Source organism: Oreochromis aureus, linkage group 13 (genome assembly GCF_013358895.1).
Source record: "Oreochromis aureus strain Israel breed Guangdong linkage group 13, ZZ_aureus, whole genome shotgun sequence".
NCBI classification, from domain to species: domain Eukaryota; kingdom Metazoa; phylum Chordata; class Actinopteri; order Cichliformes; family Cichlidae; genus Oreochromis; species Oreochromis aureus.
Window position 1 is genome coordinate 13,634,952 of NC_052954.1, and position 14,254 is coordinate 13,649,205.

The 14,254-nt window shown below is 40.9% G+C and overlaps 1 protein-coding gene across 1 annotated transcript; it reads right to left on the reverse strand.

Annotated features, from left to right (window-relative positions):
* Positions 1–1,560: 1,560 nt before the first annotated feature.
* On the reverse strand, positions 1,561–14,032 carry LOC116314179 (fibulin-7). The gene is made up of 8 exons (XM_031732116.2): positions 13,746–14,032; positions 12,401–12,563; positions 9,394–9,570; positions 7,495–7,620; positions 7,255–7,392; positions 6,650–6,787; positions 6,108–6,246; positions 1,561–2,698 (listed from the first exon to the last, which is right to left on the reverse strand). Exons 1-8 carry the CDS (start codon positions 13,821–13,823, stop codon positions 2,326–2,328), a joined length of 1,332 nt encoding a protein of 443 aa, XP_031587976.1. The 5' UTR covers positions 13,824–14,032; the 3' UTR covers positions 1,561–2,325.
* Between the last annotated feature and the right edge of the window lie 222 nt (positions 14,033–14,254).

Here is a 14,254-nt window from a genome sequence, read left to right on the forward strand (position 1 = left end):
GAGTCTAGTTGATTTCCAGCACCTGGTTCTTTCTTACCTTCTTAATTCCTATTGGAACAGTAAGACTTTGTTTAGTTTTTCATACACTGATCTGTGTTCTGGTGTATTTTTTGTTAAATAAATAATGACAGTGTAATATGTCATATTTTTCTGTAGTTCATGTGAGGTTGTTCATCTGAGAATGTACCTGCTAAGGACCAGTTTATTTTTATTATACCCTCATACGTAAAACCTTAGAATTGAAAGAGGGTATATTTTCTTTTTACCATGATTGTAAGTTATGGATTTACTCCCCAAATGAAAGATGATGCAGTGACATTTCAGCTAACTTGTTAAAAAAAAAAAAAAAGTAGAGCAAAACACCTCCATGGACTGATCCACTATTAACATTTAATGTTTAATGTCCATTAAGCCATCCATCATTTACAGAGATGACTGCTAGTAAAGTGGTCATTGCGAGTACCAGACACAATTCAGTTCAGTTAATTTTGTTTATATAGTGCCAAATCACAACAACAGATGCTTCAATGCACTTTGTATTGCAAGTTAAAGAGCCTACAGTAATGCAGAGAAAACCCTAACATACAGATGACCCAAGTGCTTTGGCGACAGTGGGAAGGAAAAACGTCCTTTTATCAGGAAGAAACCTGCAGCAGAACGAGGCTCAGGGAGTGTCTGCCATCTGCTGGGAGGAAGAACCAAAGAGAACTAAAGTCAACCTTTTTTTTTTCTGTGACTATATGAATGAACCCTCCATTCTGTCTTTGCCCCGGGGACCGTCCCCTTCTGTACATTTTTGTTATTACTCTCCTGAAAATGGCTTGTAGGTCAGTGCTCTCCAGTTGTCTCTGGCAATATCCCTCTGCCGGAGAATGGATGAAACGTATAAACATCAAACAGCCTGAGCTCCACACTGAAACAAAGGCTGCAATGTAAGAGCTCCTGGTACATTACCAAAGGAAATTACGCCGGCTATTAAGGCGCGTTGTCATTTTCAGAGCAGTGCGTATCATTGAGGCATGTGTTTTGAGTCTCACTATCCACTCCTGCCTCAAAGCATGTAGCCTAGCTCTTTTTGGCCCCTTTTATTGCGATGTAAACCCCCTGGATGCAGACATAAGAGGAGGATAGGAGAAGTTAAGAGAACACATGTGGTAAGCATTAGTCTTTTTTGTTTTGCTTTTCCTTTATCAAATAGATGCACTGAGATGCATTTTGAAGATGTGACAGTTGCTGTTGCTTCTACTAAAGTCAAATAAAAACACTATGAGACTTCCTTTGTTTCTAAGACATGTTGGAAATACTTGTATGATGTGTACTGCCTGTGAACTTCTGCTCCAGGGGTTATGTTATTGAACACACATTCTTCTTCTCGAATCTTTCATCTCTTCATTCAGAAAGCGTTTTATAGCCATCCAAGCTTCATCTTTCAGCTATGTACGGTTTGCCTTTCAGTCATTAAAATTCCCTCACAATGGTTGTTGAATGAAAACAAGCACAATTGCAAGGCCATTTAAAAGCACTCTGCTCAGGATCAAGCGAGGTAGTCTTAACAAATACTGAAAAGTTGGACTGATTTTATTGCAGTTATGCAGAGGCAATTAAAATTCCAGATAAACTATGTATTACATTGGCAAGTTTGACAAATCATCATTGATTTGGAGTATAATGAGAATACCTCTGGGTAACATACAGGTTATGAGAAACAGAGGAAAACAGACCAGGTGCAGCACTGCAGCTACTGTTTAAAAATCTCCCTTAGTATTACAAAAGGTTCCCTAAACAAAGCAAGCTAGTAAAAAAAACCCAATATACAGTATATGATTGAAGATAAACATGTGGCATACTGTTTCCTATATTGTAAAAAAAATAAAAAGCAACAATTATCGCCAATAAATTAGAGCCACGGGAGCACTAATGTCAAAAAGGGATTTATCATCAGTTAAGCAAAGGCAGTGCATTAAATCCGCGGCCTGAGCTACACAAACATTAACTATAGTGGCCATACAGAAAGCAACAGCAATGACAGCTATGGATCCCTCATTCTGCATTCATTCTGCTGTTATTTAGCTAGATTTTATAAATGTAAATGCACTGAGCCAAGTATTGTCAATCATAGGCATACTGATACTATCTAAAGATGCAGCTACATTATAATTCTCCATTAATTCTTGGATTTATAAAATAGAGATTAAAAATCAGCTTTGTCGCCTTCTCACTCTTTTGGTAATTTGGGCTGTGACTGCTAATTCAGACAAACTGATTTTTGAAATAGGTTGAAGTAAACTTCCTACAGTTTTCAGTCTCTTTAGCTTCCTCCTTTGCTCAGAAATTGTAAGGTGAAACCAGAATGTGGACCCGGGCCACATGCTTGGCCTGAAAGGTGCGGTCGCTGTACTCGGACATGTCCACGTCAACGCTGATCTCCTGTGGCCCGCGCAGCTGCTGGACCAGTATCAGCTCACCAGTCTGTCTGTCTGAGCGCTGCATGACAAAGATGCTGCGTGAGTTTCCGCCCACTATGCCGAAGCGCAAGCTGTCCGGGCCGGCGCGGCCGGGGGCGGCAGCGGTCGCCATGCGGAAAAGCGTGGCGGGAGTCTTCAGGTTGGAGGGCAGAGACAGGTAGTGAAAGGACACAGTCTTGGGGGCTAGGTGGCAGGAACGGCTGTCCATGGGGCAGGGGTTTCTCTCACACTGACTGCAGGAAGGAAATACAGTAAATATTAAGAATTACTGGGCAAAGTGCTGTGGAGAAGTGAAACACACACATACACATACTCTTTATACTTTCCGAGAAGCCAGACTTTTCTGTAGTTTTTGTGTGCTTTTGTTGTGTGGAGGAGTAGTTCTCAAGGTTTTCTAAAAGGCTTTCAATGTTTTTCTTTAGACATTAGCTGCATGCTTACTCCATTTAAGTCCAGTCCTTGTACCTGACCAAGCATAGAAAGGCTCGTAACTCCCAACTAAGTGTTGTGTCTACATATAACAGCCAACTTAGCAAAGAGACCATTTTAAATCTTTAGCTGCCCTGTCACCCTAGCAGCCTGTCACAAACCACATAACTTGATTCCACTTCTTTAGCTGCATCTCCAAAATATGCCAAAGATAACGCAGTCTGGCAGGCATAACGTAGTATTTTTGCACCAGCTAGGTGATTCCCAAAGAGCTGAAGTTTTGGCATATCTCAGCATGGTGTACGTAGTGTTCTTAAAAAATCTGAGGAAAATGGACAAGAAGGGACAGACCTTAAAAACCTAGATTTACAGTGTATGAAAGTTGGTTCCTTAAGAAATAGGAAAAACTCCAACAAAGACCTGACACGGGATCTGAGAAATGTATCTGGACTTTCAGTTTATTGGTATTAGTCAATGACTGTAGAAAATATACAGTCATTGGTATCAGTGTAAGGATGGCTGACAAGAAGCCATTCTTAAGGAAGGGAAAGGGGGAAAAAGGCAAACGTATGCTTAATTACACAAAAACTGTGTTACAAATCTGTGGAAACGGGTCTTTTGGAGTGATGAATCCAAATTTGACAATGATTTAGCCCACATCATCATGCATTTCAGCCAGCGATGTTGGAGATCTTGTTGGAGATATTGATGGAATTATGAGCGTGAAAAAATGACGGTCAGATTTATGATCCACCATGCAATACTATCTGTACATCATGTGCAGCAGCTTAATTTTTCAGCATGACAATAACACCAAACACACTGCCAATTTAGGAAAAGCAAACCTGGATAGAAAAAAAAGGGTGAAGCATGGAGTCTTAGACTGGCCTCCCCCGAGCCTGGACCTTAATATTACTGACGCAGTGTGGAATCATTGTAACAGAAAATTTGAATGTTGTTCAAGAAGTCTGGAGAACTATTGCTGAAGACTACCTAAAGAAATGACAAGAAAGTTTATCTAAGAGAGTTCAGACTGTGTTGAAGAATAAAGCTGCTCATACCAAATATTGACTTTCAAGCTTATTCAAGCTGTATTTCCATGTTTGCTTGCACATGTCTCCAGAAATCCCTCCACCTATTTTCCCATTTTCCTACCAAAATATAAAGAAATGAAGGGTGGCAAAATATTTTTGCACTGTATTTTCCAACATTTTGTTATATTATCTAAAAATTTCCAGAAGCTGTCTTATCAGTTGTTGGAGCTATGAGTGTCTATTTCCCCTATTCATTGCGCTGTGGGACCTAACAACAATAATGTGGATTTAATATGAACGCTAACATCTGCACTTACACTGAATTCAATCTTTCATGAACTTAAAATGTGGTGAGCATGAGCACGTAGAAAGGAACTGGGTCACAGCTACCCTCTCACTCGAATTTTTTCTTTTCTCTCTTGTTACAAGTATTTTCCTCAAACATTTCTCCTTCAGGTTTGCTGGCACCAGAGCACTATTTCACCACACTGATGGTTCAGTAGAAGCAAACAGAGCTTTGTTTCATGCACTTAAATGAAGCAGCTTGCTGATGGCTGGCAAATAAAACATATTGACATCCTACGTGGCTCCAAAGAAAAAGGGAAAAAAATGGTGCTGTTCTGCTGAGTATGCATTTTCTATGTCACAAGGGAATTCATCACTCGCAAAAAGTAGTACGTGGGAAAACAAGTGCATTATTACAGCAGTAAATCCTTTCACCAGATTATTGAAACCAGAGACAAGACATAAAAGATGGATGTTTCCAGGTCTGAAAAGTGAAATCCAGTGTGTGGAAGTGCATTAAACGTGCTTCTTTTTAATGGCCACCAGGGCGATGACTCATTTGGTTGCAAAAGTAAGTAGGATTGCATGGTTTCAAATTAAAAGAATATACTACTCTTTTCATTTATTAACTCAGTAACCATTTTTCCTGATGGTCTCACTTACTATCACATCTTATTTAATCCAGTCTTCTGGTTATTTGGGAAACTTTGGTCTCATTTAGAGTAAAATAAGTAAAACATAATGGACACAACCCTTCCATATGAGTGTACAGTATCCTTCAGTACTCAGCCAGATCCACCCTTAGAATTTAAAGCCCTTAAGATCGGCTTTACTAAATGGGGCAAAATAGCATCTGACGCAATCCCCAAATAGCGCTCATAGGTGTGCTTAGTTTTAGGGGTGATCTACAAAAGTTGCCCTGTTCTCTAAACACAGTCAGTACATTTCAATATTGAAAAATAAGTGCAAGAAATAAGACACGCTTTTTTGTGTTAAATATCGGCCCAATTAGGAGTAAATTATGCATCACAAAAGTTAGAAAATCAATTTGTGCACCTGATTTAAATATTCTCCTTCCTATTTTTGACACATTGAGAAAGGAACTCACAGAAATTTATATGCAAAAGGGGCGCTACAAAAATCTCTGAGTTCCTAGCCCTTTACATGGAACCCTGTCGCTGCGCTCTCTTTGTAAATATGGAGAGTTTTTTTTTTTTATGCCAAAACCGAACAGGTTAGTAAATCTGTCCCTGGAAGTCCATATTCCACAGACTGGCATCACAGTGGCTATGTGCTTCTTCTCTATACAGTCTATGGGTAAAACTGAGTGAATGCATCCAGATGTTTCGCTCACTGGGACTACAGCAAGTACAGAAAGTCAAAGTTGGACCAGGAGGTTGGCTGGTAAACTGTGAACAGGCTTCGTATCCGTCTCACGGGCAGCCTTTAATTCATGTTCCAAAACTGTTTTTTAACTTGGCTGTTAGTGATGTGTCTGTGTTGCCAGACCTCAACAGTTACCATAGAAATGTAATGTTATTTCTACCAATGGCAAACAGGTCCTGGACTGTATTAAACTCAGACGCTGTAAGGCATTTCTCAAGCGTAGTTGTCAATAACAGACCTTTTTTTTTAAAGGATGTGTATTTTGACATCCTGCTGTGTATGCACAGCTACTGACACACCTAAACAAAGCTACACAAAAGTTTACTTTTCCTATTCTTCCTGTTCAAAAGCCCATAGTGCTCAACAGTTGGGTCTGATTTAGTACGCAAGGAGTCATTTGAAAGATGGCTGTTCTCACTAAAATGTGACAGATGTTTTTTGTTTTTTTTAACTAGTCACTGAAAAAACAAAGAAGACTAGTGGTTCACATTAGGATGCATCTACTTACAAGGCAGATGTCTTGACGTAGCTGATGTCGCCGTGAGAGTGGGGACACTCTGGATTGACGCACTGAAAGCCTCCTCCCATGTTGATACAAGTTGTCCCTCGGCTACAGTTGTGCTGTTGGCTTAAACATTCATCCACATCTGGAAGCCAAAACAGCAAAGGCATGTAAAAATGAGAAGCAGGGAGAGAAGCTTGCCAGGCCGACACCCTGCTTCCTGGTTACCACGGTGTGAGCAGGGGGTGCTCTGCTATTTATTGGGGGGTTTTTTTTGTTCTTTTAAAGTTTGACTACCAGAAATGTCCTAAATATCCCTTCTACTGGGAAGTGGTGAGGTCATTCATTCCTCTGGAAAGCACGGTTACCTTCAGGGGTAACAATAAAAGTAGCAAAGCTGACAAACAATTCTACAGAAAAACTAAAATCTCTGCTGCTCCGTATCCTTCTAAATCACAGGTATTCTTATCTGAGCTACTTATCCAGTGAGATCTGCAGCCTGGGCCCTGTGAATAAGCCTTTGTCCTGCGTTCCCCCTTGTCACTCACCCTCGCAGCTCCGCCCATCTGGAAGCAACTTGTAACCACTGGGGCAAGCACATTGGTACGAGCCCGGGACATTCACACACTCGTGGACGCACAGTTTCCCTCCTTGGTCCAGCCGGTACACTTCACACTCATTTACATCTGTCAATAAACAGAAAATAAATGCATGTACACACTGACTTTAAAACATGCATCAGATAACAAGGTCAAAGAAGTGTGTCTGCAAAAGTAACTCAGATGGGAGGATCTATTTGGAACATAGGTAACAGTATATTTGATATGGCTCGATAAGGGTAACTAAGACCTAAAGAGATGCTAATCAGCTCGTGACCTCTCAAGAGGATTATTTTGTTTGTCACAGACTGGCTCTACAGATTACTCTCATTTGCAACTGTATTAATCACCAGAGGAGTGAAGGATTCAGGTACTTTGGGGTATTTTCACCAGTAAATTCCATATAACATCTGTTTATGCCCCGCGGAGATATCGTAGAGCAGGTCAGCAGCTCAAGGGAACAGCTCTGCGGCTGACCTTACCTCCCTGTGAGGTGGAGAAAAGGAGAATTTCCCAACAGGGATCAATTAAGGTAGCACATAATTATAGCTCACCCTGACAGATACTATTGTCAGAGGTGCCACTCATGTGAAATCCCGCATCGCAGCTGCAGTGCTGGGCTTGGTTCACTTGGGCACAGCGAGGTCTCCGGCTGAACGCTGGATCGTTCATGACACTCCACTCGGGGGGCGCTGCGATAGGAAAAAATAAATTATGAAATGACTGAAAGTATGAAAGTGACATGCTAACACAAACAAACCAAGGGACTCAGACATTCCTTCCGTGGTACTGACCTGTCTGCGTTTGGTGCTGGCAGTGGGAGCCACTCCAGTTTTGGGGGCAAGTGCATTTGTACTGGTTGACCCCTTCCACACAGGTACCTCCATTCTGGCAGGGATTACTTGCACATTCACTTACATCTGTGGATATAGGAGAGTATTAAATTAACTACAGTCAACGTGTTGAGAAATGTGCAACATCTTCACTAGCCTCTGATCATTTTCAGGGAGAAAATCCTTTACAAATGTTTCTGTGGCTCCATCGAAACATGCCCAAACTGGTACTGCTGCAAATGCCACTGATTGTGAGTAAAACTATGTTAGTGTCAGGAATGGCCAATAATATGAAAATCAAGGGGAGTGATTGGAGTTTGTCCCAGTTGTCAATGAACATGAGATCAGGTACTGTACAACCTGGACAGGAAATCATTCTCTTACAAGGCTAACATAGAGAAACACCAATTAAGATTGGCCAATTTTGAACTTAACATGCTTGTCTCTGCACAGAAGCTGGAGTACCCAGAGAGAAACCATGCAGGCACAGGGAGAACTCCAAACTCTGGTGGATGAAACCCAGAGTATGAGATGGTGCTAACCCCTGCACCACTGTGCATCCCGAGCTAAAAGCTGAGGATGCTTCAAAAACTTCCCAGCAGTTTGAATGTAGTCTTGAACCTGTATGATGTCAAAACAAGTGGATACATTACTCCGACTCGGCATGATGTCAATAAAGTAATAAATACTAAAGGATATTGTGCATACATTTGACAGAGAAAGCAGGATGGCATTGATTGTGGCGTTGTGACAGCACCGCAATTTGCTCTGTCTCTTAAAATTAGGACACAAGTGGAAGAATGGCATGTTGTGCCTTATGAAGTCTAGTTGGCTCCGAGAGCTTTACAGATGTACAAATTTTAAAGCAGATTGTGCTCTTTGAACCTCAGCACCAAGGCCACAGTATACAGGATAACAACCAGTTCCTCTAATTTTTATTTGGCTTGCCCAGGAGCCACCACAGGACCATAACATGAAAAGGCCCACTGTACCGTGCTAGATATTTTTAAACTCTTCTTAACTTTAAAGACTTTCAAACTCTATCAAGATCACTTTTTTGGTATGAGTATTTTTAGCCATCAAATACGCTGCACTGAAAAGCACGAACTGGGATAATACTGTGCAGAGTCGGGCACTCTTGTGTTGTTTTAACCATGAATGTCAATAAGCGTACGCACATGTTCAAATGTGCCACTTGGAATTTCTGGAAGAGAGCCACTGGTGCAGGCTGAAAGGGCTATCAAGAGCATGCTTGGCATACTTCTGCGCAATCAGACCATAGTGTGGGTATAATGACTGGACTTAACCTGGTGCAGTGGGGCTACTGTCGAAGAACCGAGGAAACATGAGCGATTGGTGGGGGTGTCAACTTACAGTAGCCACACCAGTGCTGTCTGGCAATGATGGGTAGAAGCCTGCGGGGAAATGGACCCACAGTGGAATGTAGTACAGGTGTTTTTCTGTGTTCAGAGACATTTAATGCCATTTTAACGAGCGCTTCATTCAGCATGCCGAGGAGCTCCACACTGAAGAATGGCTCTTTTCTTTGCCTGTTATCTATGTGTACGAGGAACTCCATTGTGCTGTTTGCTTTCTGAGCCGATGTCTTTTTCAGCCAGTCATTCATACAATGCTAAGACAAGGTCACCCTAAATAGATTTTTGTGGAGATTTTTGCTCAACAATGAATAACAAAGCAAATAAAACAAAAACGGAAACTGATGTTTTTATATGGAAGAAAGATAAAAACATCCTTTAGCTGAACCAAGATGGCATTCTGCACCTGAAACTGGTCTAACTGGGAATTTGTGGGTAGAAATATCTTCTAATCTTAAAAGTCTATAGTGAAAGTGAAGCTCACCTTTACAGGTTACGTCGGCGCCGGTCCAGGTGCCATTTTCCCAGCAAACTCGCGTCGCAGAACCCACAAGGCGGTAGCCCGGGGAACAAGTGAAATGGACCTCGTGCCCAACAAAATACTTTGACCCGAACTTGGTTCCATGAGCAGGGGCTTCCAGGGAGGGGCAGGTGGTGGGTGCTGTGGGAGAAAGAAAAAGGGAACAAGAGAAAGGCTGGTCACATGTGGAATAAGCCTTCCAACATCCTCTGGCATTCTCTGCCTGAGGATATACACGTGTCTCTGGGCAGTGCAGAAACTTCATGGGAAAAGATTGTTCAATGCCTCATTTACAGTCATCGGGCAAAGGAACAGCCATTTTTATGAGTCAGAAGTGTACCAGCACTCAGATGTTATGCTATGTATCGTGCTCTGGAAGGTATGATGTGTAATACCCTAATAGTATATAATTACATTACATAATCGTAGGAATGGATTACATTTTTAACTTTCATGAGATTTATGTTCTTCTTAAAACTTGAGGAATTGTGGGAAAACTGTTTCCTTTTCTTTTTGTTCCTAAACTGAAAACATTTCAGTTTCTAAGTCACACTTGGCCAGACTGAGTTGTGTACAGCTAATGATTGTATTATTACAACAGCCAGTTTTTCCCCCCATTGTGCTGTTATCTGATCAGTTTCTGTGTGATACAGCACATTAACATTTTTTGGTTTTATCTCAGTCTAAGCATTTAAAGCTGGCGTTGTGATATTCCTTCCTTACTTTTTTATTTTGCTGAGCCTTTACTGCTGCAAATGCAAAACAGCTTCTTTCTGTCCTGCCAAGTATTCTTCACAGAGCTATGAACTGCGCTGGTCCATCACTAGCAAATTGGTGTCAGTGTCTGTTGCCAAATAACACAATTCCACAAATCCACTTCCCCTGTCAAGTACCCAGTGCTGTAACTGAGATGGCCTTGAAGTGCTGGATGAAAAGTATAATTCCATAATACAAGAAAGTATGTCTGGCTCTCCACTGTCACTCACTCAAGAGGAAAAATCAAGTTAAAAAAAACAAACTTTCTAAAATGTTTTAAATTTGATACTCTGGAATTTTCTCCTGACTTTAACATAAAAGTACGAATTATAAACAAAAAAAAAACACAACAACAGCAGTCATATCATGCATGCATATGAAACTTTATACAGCATGACATGCAAATGAAAGGACTTTAGTGGCATTACAGGATAAATGCTGCCCTACTTATAGTAACCAACCACATACTGTACTCTGTGTTTAAGTGGCTGGTGGGGCACTTGGACATCTTTCCTGTGGTTTCAACAGTCTTTTATCACGTATGTTAACTTTGAAGCATAATACATGTGTAATAATTGGTAAAAAAAAAAAAAAAAAGAAAGAAAAAAAAAGAAACGCAAGTTTTATTAAATCTGTTTTCAGTTTGATTTTAATCAATTTCTAAGTACATAATTTTAATATCTGGCTCCTGATTTTAGTCAGTGTTGAGACTGGTAATTTGTTTACTGAACACAAACTTATATGTCTCAGATTTGGTTCAGTCTACTTCATTTACAAGCAATTCCTCAACAAGAGATATGAACACTTGCAATCCATGTACAGATGGCACTGCCTGCAGCATGTCCAAAGGAGGCCGTCAGGTGAAAAAGGAAGGTTTCACAGGACTGTGAAGCCCTATGAAAAACTATGTACACCATTACTGCGACCATGGGAATTAAGAGGGTTTTTGATCAGCCAATCCACCATATGTGACCACCTCTATAAAAGCAGAAGTTTTGGCAGTTCGCTGGTTTGGACCATTCAGCTATGTGTTAATACAATTCCACAATCTTTCCAAGATTGAACATGCCAACAAACCCTTAGGTCAGACTGTGTAATGCTGAGAGAAACTGCAGAAAACCCAAGAGCTACAACTCAGAAATTGGTTAGGATGTTTAGGAACAACCCACCAAGGCCCTGCCATGAACTGAAAACAACTGGAACACCAGCATCAGTGTCCACAGAAGAAGCCAGTTTATACTGCTGCGGAATGAGACGTGCCGACCAACAAAGAAACCCCTGCTGCACAATTGACACATTCTCAAACTCAAGTGAAGTTTGTAGCTGCCCACATGGACAAAACAAATGCCTTCTGGAGAAACGCTTTATGGTCCAACGAGACAAAGATTGAACTATTTGGCCACAATGACAATAAGTGTGTTTGAAGGAGTAAGGTTGAGGCTTTCAAAACTGAGAACACTGTAACAACTGTTAAGCATGGTGGTGGTAGCATCAGGCTTTGGGCCTGTTTTGGTGCCAGTGGTACTGGTACATGTTAATGGAGAAGGAGGAATACCTCTAAATTCCTCAACTTCATCTCAAATTAACAGCTATCAGGTGGAAACTTGGACAGAATTAGGTGTTCCCAAACCAATGACCCTAAACACATCAAAATTGGGTTTGAAATGGATAGCAGGCTAACATTAAGCCTCTGCAATGTCCTTTTCAAGTTCTGACCTCAACCTTATTGAAAATTTGTGGACTGTGTTTAAAAATTGGGTCCATGCCAGGAAACCAACCAGTTTAATTTAGCTGTACCACTTCTGCCAAGAAGAGTGGTCAAATATGCAGCCAGAATAATTCCAGAAGCTTACTGCTGGTCATCAAAAGCATCTGGTTGTGGTGCAATTCGCTAAGGGACAGTTAAAAAAAATATTAGTGGGTATGTATTTATACATATTTTTTTATTTATATTTAATTTTTGTTTATAATAGAGCAAAAAAAAAACCACATTTGTAATTACAAATATGGTTGGTTAAATTCCACTTAACTACTCCAATAAGAGGTCCCTGCATTGCCATGTCCACCTGATTCACTTGACTTTAGCCGAGCCATTGTTAATTTATGGTGCTTTTCTCTTCTATAACAAGTCAAAATGTCTAAAAAGATGACAGCGACAATAGTTATGATGATGACTCTGCTAATTCTGATAGCACTGTTCCTGTTTATCACTCACCAGACGACTGGTCTGCTTGAGGTAACTTGGAGACAGAGTTCTGAAGCGCTGCCAGTTTAGACTTCATGATCCTGAGCCCCTCGTTAAACCGCATCTCCTGGCCTTTCAGAAACTTCTCCATCTGACGAAGCACCCCAACCACCTGGTGCTTATCCATGCATGTCTGTTAATAACGAATGAAGACTGTGAGCAGAATAAAGACTCCTGGAAAAACATTTCGAAATCCAATGACTTGCCAGCAAAAACTGAGCGCAGGATGAAAGGTCACTTCAGTTTAATGGTTATAAAACGTAATACCTGAGTGATGAATAAACATTATTGTGCAGAAGTAATTTAGATTAAACCCATGTTATTGGTGGACAAACAGTTATTATAGTCAGAAAGCATTTTCACTGATACTAAAATATGTTATGCAACACTATGAAAACATTTATTTGAGATATTTTTACCAAACCCAATGATAAGCGCCAAACTATAATTTATTTCACCCAAAACTATTGCTTTCTACTAGAATATATTCACTTATACCTCACAGCACTCTCCCTCACCCCTTTTCACTCTTATACCACAACTCTAGGGAAAGACACAGCTGGGCTAAAGCTGTGTGGCAGATGTCAGTGGGACCTAAGTCCAAAATGCTGTTCCTCTGTATATTTTGCATGGCGGTAGGAAGGCACATGCTCATTGGATAATCCCGAAAGGGCAGACTCAAAATAGCATGGGTGCTACAGGCAGTCACTTTGGAGGGAACACTTGTCAAGCCATTACAAAGTTCCCCAGAGAAAGTGCCGCTAATCCTTTCAGGAGGGTTTATTAATCACATGCTTACATTGGAACATCTCTGGGCAGCATACCTTAAATTCCTGCACTGGAATTCACAGGGCTTCGTACAATAACAACAAGGTTCAATACATTGAAATGCATGGTGTACAGAGCTCGGACCTGTGCAGCATTAAGACTGGCCCCTGCTCTGTTATGTGCCTCAGGCAGAAAACAGGGGAAATGCCACCAGCTGACAAGACATGAGAAGATTCAACTGATTTTTTTTTCAATTAAAAAAAACACGAAGTAGATTTAATATTACACTAAAATACACGGTGGTCGAAAACCTTCCAACCCACGTTTCTCACGCACAAACTAATAAGGAAAAAAAAGAAAACAACAACAACATTTTGATGTCATTGTATACACAGTTAAATTAAATTCTAATCATTTTGCTTCTGAAAGATTTATGAACATTTCTAACGCATTCAATGAAATTTTGCGATGGGATTATTGACCCAGTTTTCTCAGGCATAGAATACTCAGCAAACTTCTGGACGCGCGTAAAGTAAATTGCTCCTACCTGAACGGTGCCATGACCACTGTGGATGGCTGTCAAACATAGCAAAAGCAAACACCTGCATCGGAAAGACAGTGCCATCTCAGAAACTGCAGCCAAGTTAACAGGCTACCGTTTCCTATTGCTGTTCTCAGATATTTAACAGGCTTCCTTTTAAGCGATTGGATGCCCCCAGAATAGTGGAGAAGTTCCGTCTGCTCGTTTGAAGAGTGTGGAAGATGCTCATCCGGTGCCTGAGACAGAGATGCGCCCGCGTCTCTATATCTGGACTCTTGGAAAGTTTCGCCTCTGAGCTCTGCACGCCACCTAGGCTTCCTGCAGCAGGAATCCCTCCCACCGAGACACATCCAAACACTTTTCTTTCTTTACCTCTCGCATCCCATCATACAACATTATCTATGCATTTGGCAAATTGCACGATTATAGTTAGACTTTTATAGTTAGTTATAGCGTCGTAAAGATTATTTTTCCTACAACCTAATAATGAATGGCCTTTTCAGAATAATCCTTCC